Here is a 15,933-nt window from a genome sequence, read left to right as displayed (position 1 = left end):
ACATATAAGAAAAGAACTTCATAAACAATGGAAATCCTTCCATTAATTAATTAATTACAGGGTGTTTAACAGACGTCTAAACAGCTTGAACTCATGCTACCGCTATGCAAACATTTATCTTTTAGCTTTCACAAGACTTCTTTGTGCTAATAGAAAATGTATGGTCAATTTATATCATGTTATTAAATGTAAAAAAGATAAATGTATAATCAATTACAATAAGGTTTCATTAGTTAACATGAAACATAGGTTACTTCTCCAGGATTTATTCATCTTAATTAATGTTAATTTCAATAATAATACATTAAATTAAATGTTGTATTTGTTAATGTTAATGCACTAACATGAAAACATAATCAATAGCTTGATTTTTATTAATTAACTAAAAACGAAGATGAATAAATACTGTAACTAATGTATTGCTATTAAATGCAAAAACGTAAATGCATGATTAACTTTTATTAAGTTATTAAAAGCAAAAATATTAAATGCATGATCAATTTATATTACATTATTAAATACAAAAATTTCAAATGCATGATCAATTTATAATACGTTATTAAATCCAAAAACGTTAATTGCATGATCAATTTATATTACGTTATTAAATGCAAAAATTTCAAATGCATGATCAATTTATAATACGTTATTAAATCCAAAAACGTTAATTGCATGATCAATTTATATTACATAATTAAATACAAATATTTCAAATGCATGATCGATTTATATTACGTTATTAAATGCAAAAATGTTAAAAGCACGATCGAGTTACATGACGTTATTAAATGCAAAAATGTTAAATGCATGATCAATTTATGTTATTAAATGCAAATATTTCAAATGCATGATCGATTTATATTACATTATTAAATGCAAAAATGTTAAATGCATGATCAATTTAAATGAAGTTAAGGCATTTAATGGTTTTGCATTTCATAACTTAATATAGATTGATCGTGCATTTAATGTCGTCATATAAATTGAGTCTTTAAACCATAACATATACCTTTCATCACACTGTAACACACACTGAGATAAGTCTTGACTTGAGTTTCTAGAGAAGCACAAGCTGAATATATCATGCTGGAGAAGCACATTTGCACAATCTGACTCATACAACTCTTTAAGGCTTTACAAGTTATGAGAGACTTTTTAATTTCTCCTCCTCTGCAATTATCTTAGACATAAACACGTTTCATGACAAACACACTCAAAGAATTAAAAAATCATTAAACTTATACTTAGACAGTCCAGTTTATATCAAAGTACAATGGGAACAGTGTTCTAGTTTACTAAAACTAAAAATATATAAAGTTCTTTCTATGAAATAATAATTATAATGAAATAATAATATTTCCTATGCAAATAATTAAATAAAATAAGTTTAAGTACTGAAATTACAAAAAATAAATGAAAGCTAAATTTAAATATTAAAAAAAAACTAATACAATCCAACGATAAAAGCACAACAAAATTGCTAAAAAATATTCAAAATATTAATAAATACTATGGCATTGATATCCATCTGATACCACAATAGTACATTATTTTCTAAGGAAGTGACACTCATGTTGTGTGGTTTATTTCATTAAATGGGACGGAAAGGACATTCACTACTCGAGTAAACACTGCCGCAAAAATCCATCATATTTGCGCTAATGTGTCCATGTAATATATTTAGTTTACTCGTATATTCGTTGGCTAACTGTGCTCCACTGAAGAGGTAGGACATTAATTTCGCCTGCATTCTCATAGCATCATATTTCCAATGTGGCAAAATTAGAAAGGCTGAGCTCAGACTGCATGTTATACGCTCAGCTTTCACAAGACTTCTTTGTGCTTACACTAGTGTTATAGATTCCTTGCACACTTTAAAATAAAAAGATTACTAATTATGGAAATAATATAGGCTACTTTTAAAAAAAAGTCTGAAAAGAAGTGACTGTTTACAGATAATTACGTTAACCTACCATTCAGAAACGCCCTGTTCCGGGTGACTCCGGTTCAAGCACAGATGTGTCTCAGAGACTCCCACTGCCATTCTCTCTCCAAAATATCCCTCAACTGTTGTCAAGGCAACACGCCCGAAAGAACAGGGGGCGGAGTCAACAAAGCTCATTATCATTTAAAGGCATATACTCTCAGAAAAAAAGATACAAAAGCTGTCACTGGGACTGTACCTTTTCAGAAGGTACACTTTTGTACCCAAAGGCTGCAAATTAGGTACCTTAGTGGTACATATTAGCACCTAAAATGTACATATTAGCACCTGATATGTACACAAATTTGCCACCTAAAATGGACATATTAGCTCATGAAATTGACATATTAGCACCTACAATGTACATATTAGCACTTAAAATGGACATATTAGCACCTAAAATGTACACATTACCACCTAAAATGGACATATTAGCACCTAAAATGTACATATTAGTACCTAAAATGTACATTTTACCACCTAAAATGTACATATTAGGGCCTAAAATGTACATATTAACACTTAAAATGTACTTGTAGCACTAAAAATAGGGTACAGCCCCAGTGACAGCTTTTGTACCTTTTTTTCTGAGAGTGTACGCACTGAAACGGCGTGGTTTTTGACCAGGTAAACTTAGTGTTTTCTTACAACACTAATGAGAATTAAAAAATATATATAGGCTGTATTAAAGTTTTCATTTAGACCCTAAAAATTCATATTAAATGTCATTGTATGATCCCTTCAAGTAAAATCCATAACAATGATTCAATGATTGGATCCTTAAAAAGGTTCAACATATGAAGCGTTTCTTACGTCTGCTTTCTGCTTGAGCAATGCTAATAGTAGCCTAATATTGGACCACTAATTACAGTACGTACAACAATAAAAGTGAAACTCACCGGACTTCAGGAGCAGGCAGTCCTCTGACGATACAATCCAACTGGACTTTACTTCCCTCGGGAACCTCCCTGCTTTTGAGTTTCTGTATAAAGTGTGGAGGTTCACACACGGGTTCCTCGACTTGTATCAGAGCCGGTGCTTCACGCTCAATTTCACGCGACGGCTCCGGTTCCTCGGGCTCCTCTGGCTCCTCTGTGTCCAAGACTTGATTGTTCTCCATCGGCTCCTCCATTCGAATCGTCCGTTCTCTATCGTCAGCATTAATGGAGTACGAAGTGCCATCGAGTTGGGTTTTGTTCTGGTATCGGCTCCGGTGCGCTTTACACGTCCGAGGCCGAACTCGCTTAGAACTGTTGGACTTGAACAGAGACGAAAGCTCTTCTATGAAGTCGGCGGCCTTGTTGAGGAACTCCTTCTTGGATTGGGTTTCCAAGCCATAAGGAGCGTTTCTTTGGGGTCTTTTGAAATCGGCCGCCGCTTCCCTGGAAGTTCTGACGCTCCTGATCGTGTTTTCTTCGATTAAAGGCTGGATCGGTTGACTCGACTCGGACACGACCTGAGTGGGTTTGCTGGAGAAATGACTCATTTGTGGGCATCTCTCCTCACGTTCTCGTGGATCATTGCTGATCGCTTTGCAAGCCAGATCCACACTCTTGTCCAGTTCTTCTTGGCTCAGGAAGGCAGAAAGGTCTGGAAACTGAGCGTCCACTTTCCCGCCTAAATCCTCCGGTTTCTCTTTGACCGTCCCGTACAGCAGAAGTCGAGGCGCGTCGATTAGGCTGGGCTCGCCGTGTCTGTGATGGGCTCTGGCTTCGGATAAATAACTCTCTCGTAAGTGCTGAGATAAAGACGTGGGCTGATCCATGTTGTTCTCCTCCATGATGCTGGAAACACAGATTAAGAACGTTAAGGAACGTTTTTGGGCACATTACATTACTTTAAGTCCGCCTGTAGTCAATAATTATCACTTAAAACTCTCCTTTGATCACCAAAATTACTATTTAAACTAGGGATGCACTATATATCAGCATCGGCCGATATATGTTCATTTTTAATGTTATCGTCATCGGCCTGGTAAGAAAATGTGGCCGATATATTAAAGCTGATAAATAATGTATTATGTTTATGTTTTTGAATTTCTTGATTGAAATCTCTTAAAAAAAAATGAAAATACGGTTCAGTAAAACATGTGCAGCGCAAATCTGTCACGTCGGTTATACAACACTATAACATGGACATGGATTTAATTGTGAGACTTTTGTTTTGATAATAAGGCTCTCAAAATTAGATAAATTAAAAAATTTGGATTTAAGTTTATCGGCCGATGTATCGGTTATCGGCTTTCAAATATAAAGAATTATCGGTTATCGGTATCGTCCAAAATGCATCCCTAATTTAAACGTTATTTCCTTGAAAAAAATGTCGTAAAATATCTGTAACCCGACACCCTTGCCTCATTTAGTATATGCGGAATATGCAAATGAGCTCCGCCTCCACTCACTCAGCTCAGAGATCCACTGGTTGACGATCACACGTTGATCTGATTGGTTACAAGGTTGTTTGTGACGTCAGAAACACCAGCGTGTTTTTGAGACTGTCTTTGGTTCACTGCAGTTTTACTCTGCAATGCTGTCGAATTTACACATGGTTTGTCTTAAAGCATATTAAAAACACCACATAGACACATAAAAGCTGGATTTTCACCACAGGGGGACTTTAATGCCTTCTGCTAACCCACTGTAATTTATAACTATATATAAATAGAGTACAGCTTTCAATAAATTAGTCATAGATATTGTGCCTATTTGTAGAAATTAATTCGGTTTACATGGAGCGATTAAATAAAAAATAAAAAAATCACATTGATAACAAATTTACACTGCACTCAGAGATGATATACATCATTTTAGAGCTGAGCACAAGAAAAATTCTTATTCACTATAAGTTTGTATTCATTTCCATGTCTTCTTCAAACCTGGAAATGGCAATTATGAAATTTCCCTGATATCTTCATGCATTATTTAAACATGCCAACAAACCTAATATTCCCGGAGAATAAAATATGTAGTTATTAAAAGTTAAAACTATGAAGCATTTCGTTTGGATGTTTTGGAGATTTTTGTGACATTGCAAACAGAATTCCTCTTAAAACATGAGATCAATTGACTCCTAAATATCAGATCAAAGAATATCCATGACTTCTCCAGTTATTTTTGATATGGATTTTGTAGACAATAATTTCTAATAAGACTGCAGTCAGATTTTTAGAGAGAAGCACAAGAATAAAAAAATCATATTCACTACAAGATGTCATTAATTTCCATGTCTTCACCGGCCTGGAAATAATACCTATAAAATGCCCTAATATTTCCAGTCTGGAAAGAAAACGCCATTTTCATGAAATGTATAAAAATGCAGCTGTATTTCAAGCATCTGGTTTGAATGTTTTAGAAGTTTTTGTGTCACAACGAACAGAATTATTTGTAATATTTAGAGTCCAATATCAAAACACACTCCCACTTGATGATACGTGTCTTTATCTATTATGTAAATAGTCATTTGATGCAATACACTTCATAATTTTACATTGTACCTATACTTAAAAAACCTACATATAATTACATCAATAATAACCTGGGTTGCACTTTATTTTAAGGTGATGCAGTTACATATTACTACATACACTTACTAGTACTAACAGTAAATTATGCATAATTACAATTCAACCAAACCCTAACTCTATAGTAAGTACATGTTACTTATTTAAAGCATTACAATGTAAATACATCACCCTAAAATAGTGCAACCCAAACCGGTCCTCACCTTACCCGTATCCACCTCAATTACAGCAAAAGTGTTTCGCAATGCAACATGAAAATAAGCAATGTATGAAACAAATATACACATGGTCTACTAGGTCTTAATAACCACCTTATAGTGCTGGATTACAAAAGTTCAAGCTATGGTGTGCATTTAATGCTAAAAAGAGAGGGGTTATGATTATTAAAACCAAAAGTTAAACTTTAAGCAAAAAATGTCATTCTAAACAGGTGACCAAGTATTAAACGTGGTAAATAAAGAAAAATACTTGGGTCACATCATTAAAAATAGATGCTTTAATATAGCTTTATACGGCGCACTTGTAGTGTAAATATAGTCGAGTTGGACAAGTGCAAACCAAATGTGTATATCTAATAATGCATGCAATTATATGCATGTATAATGGTCTTAAATAATATTAGCTATTTTTCCTTGAAAGCAAGTTATGATATGATATCTGTTCGTAAATGCATGATTACATATTTTCTTCTCACTTTTTGATATGGACCTACAGGTCTGAAGTAGAGAATGACTTGAAATGAAAAGACTCCCAATTTAAAGTCTGAGAAAGCTTTTGCCCTGTTGTTATTGAATCCAGAAACGGGATATGCCTGCAGATGGTCCTGACACTCAAATCAGAGCAATTAACAGAAGCAGCGATGCCCTTCCAACAGACCTGTCCGGGCAGCTGGTGTGTGCATGAATCCAGAGCACACACACACACACACACTTCAGCTAATTATAGTCAGGGCTCACTTTACAAGAACAAAATACAACACAATAATATCATTACAAACATCATATCGCTCAAATCAATCCATTATGCATATTTCTTGAGTACATCATTTACTAGGAAGGAACCGTTAGGACACATAAGTCTCAGAACAAACACCTTTAAAATGTACTTGCATGCATTAAATGAAACGGTCACCAGCTTTACCTTAGACTTCAGTGTGAGCGTCCTGCTCCACAAGTGTGTAGATCCACCGCACCTGCTTACAATCCACTGCAACTCCAGCTTTACAGACGCCTGAGCGCTCCCTAGACTTGGGGAAAGTTAACCTTGAGTTTCTCCTAGTCTTGGGGAAAGTTAACCTTGAGTTTCCAGCAGCGGCGACGGCCTGTCCGGGAGACCTGTCACCATGAAGCAGAATCATCCGTCAGTGTGTCGGTGGCAGGTTATCAGGAGGAGGTGGAGGGATTTGAAGCGTGTGCCAGGGAATGAGCCGTCCTCATTGGCCAGAGCACATACGACAGGCTGGAGGGCTCAGAAGCAGTGCATTACACTGTAAAAAATTATTGTTGGTTTAACTTAAAAAAGTAAGTAACCTGGTTGCCTTAAAATTTTAAGTTGATTGAACTGGAAAAAGTGAGTTAATACAATGAAGGAGATTAATTTAACCATCAGAAACTCAAAATTATATGTTATCTGAACTAAATAAATTATTTAAGTTGATTTGACAAAAGAAAAAAATGTTGTGATTACTACACTGTAAAAAAATATTGTTGGTTTAACTTAAAAAAGTAAGTAACCTGGTTGCCTTAAAATTTTAAGTTGATTGAACTGGAAAAAGTGAGTTAATACAATGAAGGAGATTAATTTAACCATCAGAAACTCAAAATAATAAGTTATCTCAACTAAATAAATTATGATAAAGTTGATTTGACAAAAGAAAATATGTTGTGATAACAAATATAAGAAAATATTTTTTACAGTGTATGGACGGTAACTGGAAATAATAGGGCAAAAAGAAGATTTTTTATGTTTGCATGCCAAGCACAGATGATTTTAAACATTCATTGTCATGTGCATTGATGAAAATGAACCCTGTTTTTAAGTAAAGGACAATTAAGTAAAGGTATACATAATGCACGTTCATAAACATCTTTTCATAAATAATTGCAACCAAAGTTATAATGCATTATATTGGCAGACTTGATGTTTATGTGTTTAAATTAGTGCTAACTAATTAATCGCATCCAAAATAAAATGTTGTTCTGTGTACATTTATTTTGTATGTACAAATACAATAAATTTTGAAATATTTGCATGTATATACTGTATTTATTTAAAAAAAACTTTAGCTGATAATTTACTCACCCCCATGCCATCCAAGATGTCCATGTCTTTTTTTCTTCAGTCGAAAAGAAATGAAGGTTTTTGATGAAAACATTCCAGGATTTTCTCCACATAATGGACTTCAATGGGGTCCAAAAGACAGTTTCACTGCAAACTGTTCAAATGGCTTTTTAAACGATTCCAGACGATGCATAAGGGTCTTATCAAGTGATTTGATCGCTCATTAAATAAATAAATAACAAAGTTTAAGTTTTATAAGCTCAAATGCTCGCCTTGCTCTGTTCTGTGACGCACTCTCCTGTTCGAACTTGTGTATCAAAATGAACGAATCAATTTATTCATTTCATTCGTTGAATCAAACAAATGACTCGGAAAAAGATTTGTTAATTTTGATGAACGAGTGCGAACAGGAGTCGTTCATACGATACATTATAAGGTACATTACAAGGCATTTTTACTGCATTCAAATGTTTTATAATAATGGGTTTAGGGAAAGTTTTGCATTCACCCTCAAATTCTCATTATTGCACTGGGAAAAACACAATCACAATCATGCTTTTAGACTATAAAACAGACAAGATCAAACTTTTTGGTGAAAACCGTTTATTTTCAAGTGTTGCCGTTTTACTCTTTTCATACATTGTTTTGTAATGAAATTATCTTTGAAAAGATTATCTTACACATACCCGAGGGCTGACTTTAAGATGAGTTCAACAGGAATTACCCATAACTCTCTGAACATGGTGATCAATACGTTTTGCTTAATTCCTACTCACTTTAAAAAATATTTTTCAACCAATTATATTATATAACGCTTGAATATACTTCATACATATATTCAAATATATAACTAGTGATCTATTTAGCATTATATAATTTTAATACTGTTTGTTATTGACTTAACTCAACTAGTTTTAGATGAATTACGAGCAGCCCTTTATTTTACACCTGTTTCTCACATCGGTTATTTCGGTTTCAGGTTAAATGTGTGATTGTTTTTAATATTTATGGAAGCACATTTCTTCATAATAATGAAAAGTCAAAATTATAATAATTTTGTCATAATAATGATAAGATTAAAAGTTGAAATTGACTTTCTCATCAATTAATTCAAGACAATTTAGTTCATAATTCTGACTTTATCTTTATGAATTTTGACTGTGTATGTTGATTTTGATTTAAGACATTTTATAAGTATGACTTAATCTCTTAATTTTTGACAAAGAATGACATTTTCAACTTTTTAATCTCAATTATGACTGTTTCCTCTCAGAATTTTGACTTAGAATGACAATATCGACTTTTCATGTCATAATCACCACAGCATAATTTATTTCTATGTGGTGGAAATGGGCTTCCATAACTATTAGATAATCTACTGATGCAAAAAGAAAAAAAAAATCTGCAGTTGTCATTAAAAAAAAAAAATGATTTACTTATCACATTTCACTTAAAAAGGTCTAAAAGGAAGAAAGGCAAATAGCCAAAGGCACGTCATGATTAGGTAATATGGTCGTCAGATAAAAGTGTGTTAAACCGAATATAACTCTGTTAACCACGGTAGTGATCCTAAAATAAAATCAAAACTTTGCATTTTAAAACAAGTAGGTATTAATCTGAATTCTGAATACCTTCATTCATCACTTGGCAAAACATCCAACATCACGTTCCTTCAGTCTAACGCCGGCCACATTAAAACACGCATAAAACCATCCATTCTGAGACCACCGGATGATGATGATGATGAAATATAACTTAGAAAACAGCCTGATTGGACTAATCAACCTGGAAACATGATGAATTCTGTGAATCCAGAACAAGAGAAAAGAGCAGGTCTATAAATCCAGCTCCTGTATAACTGGACACACACACACACACACACACACACACACACACACACACACACACACACACTGAAGGCCATAGTGATGCTGCTCATGCTTGTGTAGTTCTGTAATGCTTTTGCGAATCCTCAAAATATCCGAGAATTCCCAAAGGACTGTATGAAGCATCGGATAAAGTCTTTCGGTTCACTGAAGTAGTGTAAAAACCCACTTCGCAGTCACGATTCTTCACTCGCTCGCTTCCGAGACTGATCGCCCCTGCAAAACAACGGCTCGGGTCAGGCTAGCATGTTTAACGGGCTGAATATTGCCTGTTGAATATTACAGGTTTGTATTTTTAAACTGGATTAATATATTTGGAAGTGAAATTTGAAAGTAAAATAATGCCAAATGTTAGTTTGTTGAATTGCACTACTTGGAAAAAATACACATTGCATTATTAATCGTGATTGTATTTTAATGCATTATATTTTTAGGGTTTGCATTTTTATGGGCTGTAATTCAACATGGTTGTATATTTAAGCTGTGAGTATTTCAATTCAAAACTTTTGACAAACATTATTAAAAATTCAAAAATCACCTTTCAGATTTTACGTTTAAAAATACAGGTCGTATTTTTGAAAGGATTTTTGAATTTTTAATAATGTTTTTTTTAATAATGTTAATGTTTTTCATTTTTGAATTTTTAATAATGTTTGTCAAAAGTTTTGAATTATTTTCAATAATATATGAAGAGTTCAGATGCAAAAGCCTCTAAATGCCATGTTATTTAAGTGAAATTACTGAACTTAAAGGGTTAGTTCACCCAAAAATGAAAATTCTGTCAGTATTTACTCACCCTCATGTTGTTCCAACCCCGTAAGCCCTTCGTTCATCTTCGGAACACAAATTAAGATATTTAGGATATTAAAATCGCTCCTGCATACAGTCCATAGGCTTCTTGAGGGACTGGCTCTTGCCGTCCCCGAAAAGTCATAAAAGACATCGTTAAAATAGTCCAAGTGACTAAAGGGGCTCAATCTTAAGTTTATCAAAGGACGAGAACACTTTTGTGCGCAAAAAAACAACAAAAATAACGACTTTATTTCAACTATTCGTTTATTTCTCCCTCTGCGCGAGTCAGGTTACTAGTTTAATAGCGTAAGCTTCTGTTATTGTACGTCACACGCATCACACACACATGACCAGCGTCGACCAATAGTGAGCCTACGTGTGACGTAGCTCTACGCAATCACACTACGTTAACGGACTATAGGCTTATGGAGAAGGAAGTGAATAGTTGAAATAAAGTCGTTATTTTTGTTGTTTTTTTGCGCACAAAAGTGTTCTCGTCGTTTGATAAACTTAAGATTGAGCCCCTGTAGTCACTTGGACTATTTTAACGATGTCTTCAATTACTTTTCGAGGACAGCAAGAGCCAGTCCCTCAAGAAGCCTATGGACTGTATGCAGGAGCGATTTTAATATCCTAAATATCTTAATTTGTGTTCCGAAGATGAACGAAGGTCTTACGGGGTTGGAACAACATGAGGGTGAGTAAATACTGACAGAATTTTCATTTTTGGGTGAACTAACCCTTTAAATATACAAGTTTGATAAAAATCATCATTAAAGAAGAAAATTTCAAATGGCATTTAGAGGCTTTTGCATCTGAACCCTTCATATATTGAATAATATATATTCAATAATATTCATAATAATTATATTCAATAATATTGAATAATATTCAACATGCAATATTCACTCCATTCAAAATGCTAGCCCTAAAAATACAATACATTGAAATAAAAGCACGATTAATAACGCAATGCATATTTTTTTTCCAAGTAGTGCAATTCAACAAGTTTTTGGCATTATTTTCATTCCATAGTAATATTCAGCACAAGTTGAGGTTACGGTTTACCTGGAGACGCCGTTCTGACAGAGCTCCATCTGTAGCTTCTGGTCCTGAGCCGCGTAATACGCCAGCTGAGACTCCAGCGCCGGAGGAGCGATCTGAGGAATGAACCTGGAGAACAGGGCCGGAGCGAGAGGGACCCAGTCTGTGGGGAAGCACATCACTTCCTGTTAATTTTATTTTTTATTATAATTTTAATTCATTTTAATAATTTTTTTTTGGAAATCTTTGGCTTGAATGTCATTTGAATTGTTTCCAAAGTGAACAAATGTTTCATTTTTTGTGCATTCAGAACGATTCAAACTCTGTGTTTTGATCTAGTGAGATATATATACACATATATGTGTATGCGTTTATATACTGTGGGTATATATATAAAACAGTCAAACTAATCTTACCTGGCCGGAGGGTGTAAAGACCTTTCACAACACTCTCCATAGTCGACGGGTTGACTTGAAATGGCATGGAATGAGCCTTTTTAAGAAGAGCTGAGAAAACAAAATCAAACACTTTGACACAAAATCAAATCACAAAATCAAAACACATCGGCAAGATTTAGCTTCTCTCTTCTGCTCACCAAAGCTGAAAAATTGTTAAATATTAGGACATTTTAAAAAACACTGATTTCTATTTTAATACATTTTAAAATGAAATTTTTTCCTGTGATCAAAGCTGTATTTTCAGCATCATTACGCCAGTCTTCAGTGTCACATGATCCTTCACAAATCACTCTAATATGAGGATCTGATGCTCAGGAAACATTTATGATTATTATTAATGTTGAAAACAGTTGTGTACAATTTTTGTTCAGGATTCTTTGATTAATAGAAAATTAAAAAAAAACAGCATTTATTTGAAAAAGAATCTTTTGTAATTTTATACATTTATTTATATATATATATATATTTGAATATTTTCACCTTTGATCAATTTAATTCATCCTTGAATTCAAGCTTTCTATTTTCAGCTGTACTTTTGAACTTTCTATGAATCAAATAATCCTGAAATAAAAATGTAAATAACTGTTTTCAACATTGATAATCATTAATGTTTATATATTAACTCATATTAGAGTGATTTGTGAAGGATCATGTGACACTGAAGACTGGAGTAATGATCCTGAAAATTCAGCTTTGATCACAGGAATAAATTTACTACACTTTAGAAACACTTTACTATATATTCACATAGAAAACAGATGACTTACATTAGAATAATATTTCATAATATTACTGTTTTTTTTTTTTTTAAATCAAATAAATGCAGCCTTGGTGAGCAGAAGAGACTCATTTTAAAAACATTAAAATCGTACCGATCGAAAGCGTTAGAACGGCTGTGTATTTGCAAACTTACAATTAAAAATGTGATTACATTGCATTTCTTCTGTATACTCTACATCATTATCCAGTAATATAAAGAACTCTGACACACCGAATGTTGAGAAACACACTCACGCAGTAACACACTGACGTGCTTCTCCGCTACATGATCTGAGAACAGCTTCATGAGATCGTCCCGCAGGTCTCGGTTCAGCTTGGTCTCGATGTAGAACTTGTTCTTTAACAAAGTTATGTCCAAAGGCAGACGCATTAATAGAGAATTCAAATGATCTGATAAGATCGAATCCAAAAACAATGACTATTTGCATGTTACCATATAGATGAAGACGGGGACGATGCAGTGAAGGGCGGCGGTGTACTGAGTCAGAGCCACGTTGAAGTTCTCAATCAACTGTTCTGGAGGACTGGCCTTTAGAAGAGATCAACAGCTTTACTCGGATCGCCTGGATTCTCTGATCAGAGTTTCATTACGAGCACTGGCCATCAATACAATTAATAATAATAAAAAAATTCTACATTTAAATAAAAAAAAGTCATTTTATTAACATTTTAAATATATTTTTTATTTATTATTTTGTTTCTTTTTACAAAAAAAACTTAATTACAAATTTATAAAAATGTTAATAAAACGGAACATAAGTTAAATTAAAAAAAGTAATTTTTATGTAGACATTTATAATTACACATTATTTAATTTAAGCATGTATTTTTATTTTTTGTTTTTATTTTTCTAAAAACATAAAAAGTCTTAATAAAAATTTTTTTTTTAATTTTGAATGTGTTAATAAAAATGACTTTTAAAATAGTTATTATTTATGCATGGATTATTTTGCTTATTTTATTTAAAATTAAATTTTGCCACGAATAAAAATTTGTTATATTAAAATGTAATTAAAAAGTACTTATTTATGCATGTATTATTTTGGTTCTTTTATCGTAAAATCATATTGTGCCACGTATACTTTTATTTTTATTTTTAATGCAATAAAAATGATCTTTAGATATATATTTATGCATGTACTATTTAGCTTCTTTTATCTAAAACTATATTGTGCCATGTATAAAAATGTGTTATTTGAAATGCAATACAAATTGTCTTTAAACAATTTATTTATGCACGTATTGTTTTGCTTATAAATAGTATTTTGTCATGTATAATTTTTTTTTAAATGTGTTAGTAAAAAATGTATTATGCATATAATATGCATGCATCACTTTGCTTCTTTAATCTAAAAATCATTTATCAATAGATCAATGTAAAAATCCCAAACGCTTCATTTGAATGTGAATGTGTGTCGCAGTGAAAAGTGCACGTGAACACTGTATGGATGCACTGACCTGTAGCTCAGAAGACACTTGCTCTAGATGAGACGTGATCTTCCACATCAGGTCGTTGTAGAGCAGCTCTGAGTGCTGTTGGCACACGCACTTATAAACGTGACTGGAGGAGGACAAAGCAGAAATGTGTGTTAACTAAAAAGCATGTTTGATTTTTGTTCGCTTTAACTGGAAGGAACACACACCTGTAGATCTGTTCGTAGGAGATGGAGATGTGCTCCAGTGGGCTCTGAGTGAGCAGATGCTCAATGGCTCTCTCTAGTTTCGGCCAGTAAACGGTCCTGTAATCTTCTGCCGTCATCGCGTTCAGGACTACACACACATGAACACATGAACATCAGGGTCAGACCAACAGGAGCAACTCACACACGGCTTTATAAACTCTTAATATAATAGAATATATATATATATATATATATATTATATATATATTATATTATATTATATATATTCAGTGTATATTATATTCAATGTATATGTAATATTCATCACGGAATTAAAAAGTTAAATCATTAAATAATCCTATATAGGATTATTTAATGATTTAACTTTTTAATTATATACACATATATATAAAACACACACACACACACATATATATATATATATATAAAAATACGCAGTATATTCTAAAACAGCATATTTTTTATGCATGTTATCTCTATGTAGTTTATTAATGCAAATAGCTGGTTTCAAGGTAAATATTTTAAAAGATGTAACAGACAGCTAAAAGTCTTTAATCAACATTTTGATTTTTAGCGGTGAAGAACTTGGAGGCAACTGGTAATAATTGAGTGTAGTTACTGGGTAAATGACAATGCTTGATTAAATAACTGATTTTGCAGTCTTGTAAAATATATATATGTGTGTGTGTGTGTGTGTGAGATTATTTTTATTTTTTTGTTTGACATTCACATATGTATGTATATCTATAAATATATATATCTATGTATATATATATATATATATATATATATATATATGTATATATATATATCTTTGTATATCTATGTATATATATATATATATATATATATATATATATATAATGCATTTATAGCTAATGTTATGACTACCATTAAGGGTTTTTGACATGTTCTTGGCAGTACCTTGAAATAAATACCATGCAACATGAATTTTAGCACCATGGTGGTGTATATACCACAGTCCCATGGTGTTGCCATCAGACACACATGACAGTAAGTTAGCTCGGTATATTTGTAGCGTTAGTTGTTGAGACTCACGGAACTTGGAGGCCGCGGAGTTCAGGAGCAGCGCGGAGCTGTGAGTCGCCGAAGTGCCCGAACTATCGGACTCACTACTGGAGTCATCGTCCACACACACCTGAGCAGGTGAACACACACTCACACACACTCCCTCAGCGCCACAGTTATGATTATCATCCTCAATCCCCTCCAGCGGCTCCTCCTCCATCTCCTCCATCACTGACACAACTCTAACAGGCCATGTCGGTTCAAATCTCCTTCAGCTGATCGATGATCCTCGCATATTCACGATTTCACTTTCACTCCTGTTTATTTTGTTGTCAATCCGAAGCGAAATGCGACACGGACTTCCGTTATACGGCGGATGCGTCAAAACATCAGTTCGCATGTCAAAATAAAAGTCGGCGGTACTCTTATTTGTTAAAATTGAATGTGAACTATGCTCTATTATTTATTTTATTTATGTATTTAGTTTTGTTTTGGTTGTTTATGTTCTGTTATTATT

The 15,933-nt window shown here is 33.3% G+C and overlaps 2 protein-coding genes across 4 annotated transcripts in view; both read right to left on the bottom strand.

The window, feature by feature from the left end:
- Positions 1 to 3,764, bottom strand: part of mypn (myopalladin) — a 35,797-nt gene extending 32,033 nt beyond the window's left edge. For all 3 annotated transcript variants that reach the window (XM_039648467.2, XM_089116716.1, XM_089116717.1), the window contains exon 1: positions 2,884 to 3,764. In XM_039648467.2, coding sequence (XP_039504401.2) covers positions 2,884 to 3,764 — 881 coding nt within the window. The remainder of the gene's footprint in view (positions 1 to 2,883) is intronic.
- A 5,949-nt stretch (positions 3,765 to 9,713) lies between these two features.
- cacul1 (CDK2 associated cullin domain 1) lies at positions 9,714 to 15,789 on the bottom strand. Its single transcript, XM_039648748.2, has 8 exons — positions 15,447 to 15,789; positions 14,388 to 14,514; positions 14,203 to 14,305; positions 13,178 to 13,273; positions 12,979 to 13,081; positions 11,923 to 12,012; positions 11,531 to 11,669; positions 9,714 to 9,886 (listed from the first exon to the last, which is right to left on the bottom strand). The coding sequence occupies exons 1-8, from the start codon at positions 15,643 to 15,645 to the stop codon at positions 9,847 to 9,849; spliced, it is 897 nt and encodes a 298-aa protein (XP_039504682.2). The 5' UTR covers positions 15,646 to 15,789; the 3' UTR covers positions 9,714 to 9,846.
- Between the last annotated feature and the right edge of the window lie 144 nt (positions 15,790 to 15,933).

This window comes from Pimephales promelas, chromosome 11 (genome assembly GCF_988280905.1).
Source record: "Pimephales promelas chromosome 11, fPimPro1.hap1.1, whole genome shotgun sequence".
NCBI classification, from domain to species: domain Eukaryota; kingdom Metazoa; phylum Chordata; class Actinopteri; order Cypriniformes; family Leuciscidae; genus Pimephales; species Pimephales promelas.
Note: the sequence above shows the minus strand (reverse complement) of the source record. Positions and strands in the feature narration are given on the sequence as shown.

Bases quoted from the DNA above. Each gene is read 5' to 3' on its own strand.
- cacul1 (XM_039648748.2), bottom strand. From the start codon at position 15,645: ATGGAGGAGATGGAGGAGGAGCCGCTGGAGGGGATTGAGGATGATAAT. The intron at 11,670-11,922 runs GTAAGATTAGTT...GCTTCCCCACAG, and splicing joins TCTTTACACCCTCCGGCCAG to ACTGGGTCCCTCTCGCTCCG. The intron at 9,887-11,530 runs GTAAACCGTAAC...GTTGTTTTGCAG, and splicing joins TGTCAGAACGGCGTCTCCAG to GGGCGATCAGTCTCGGAAGC.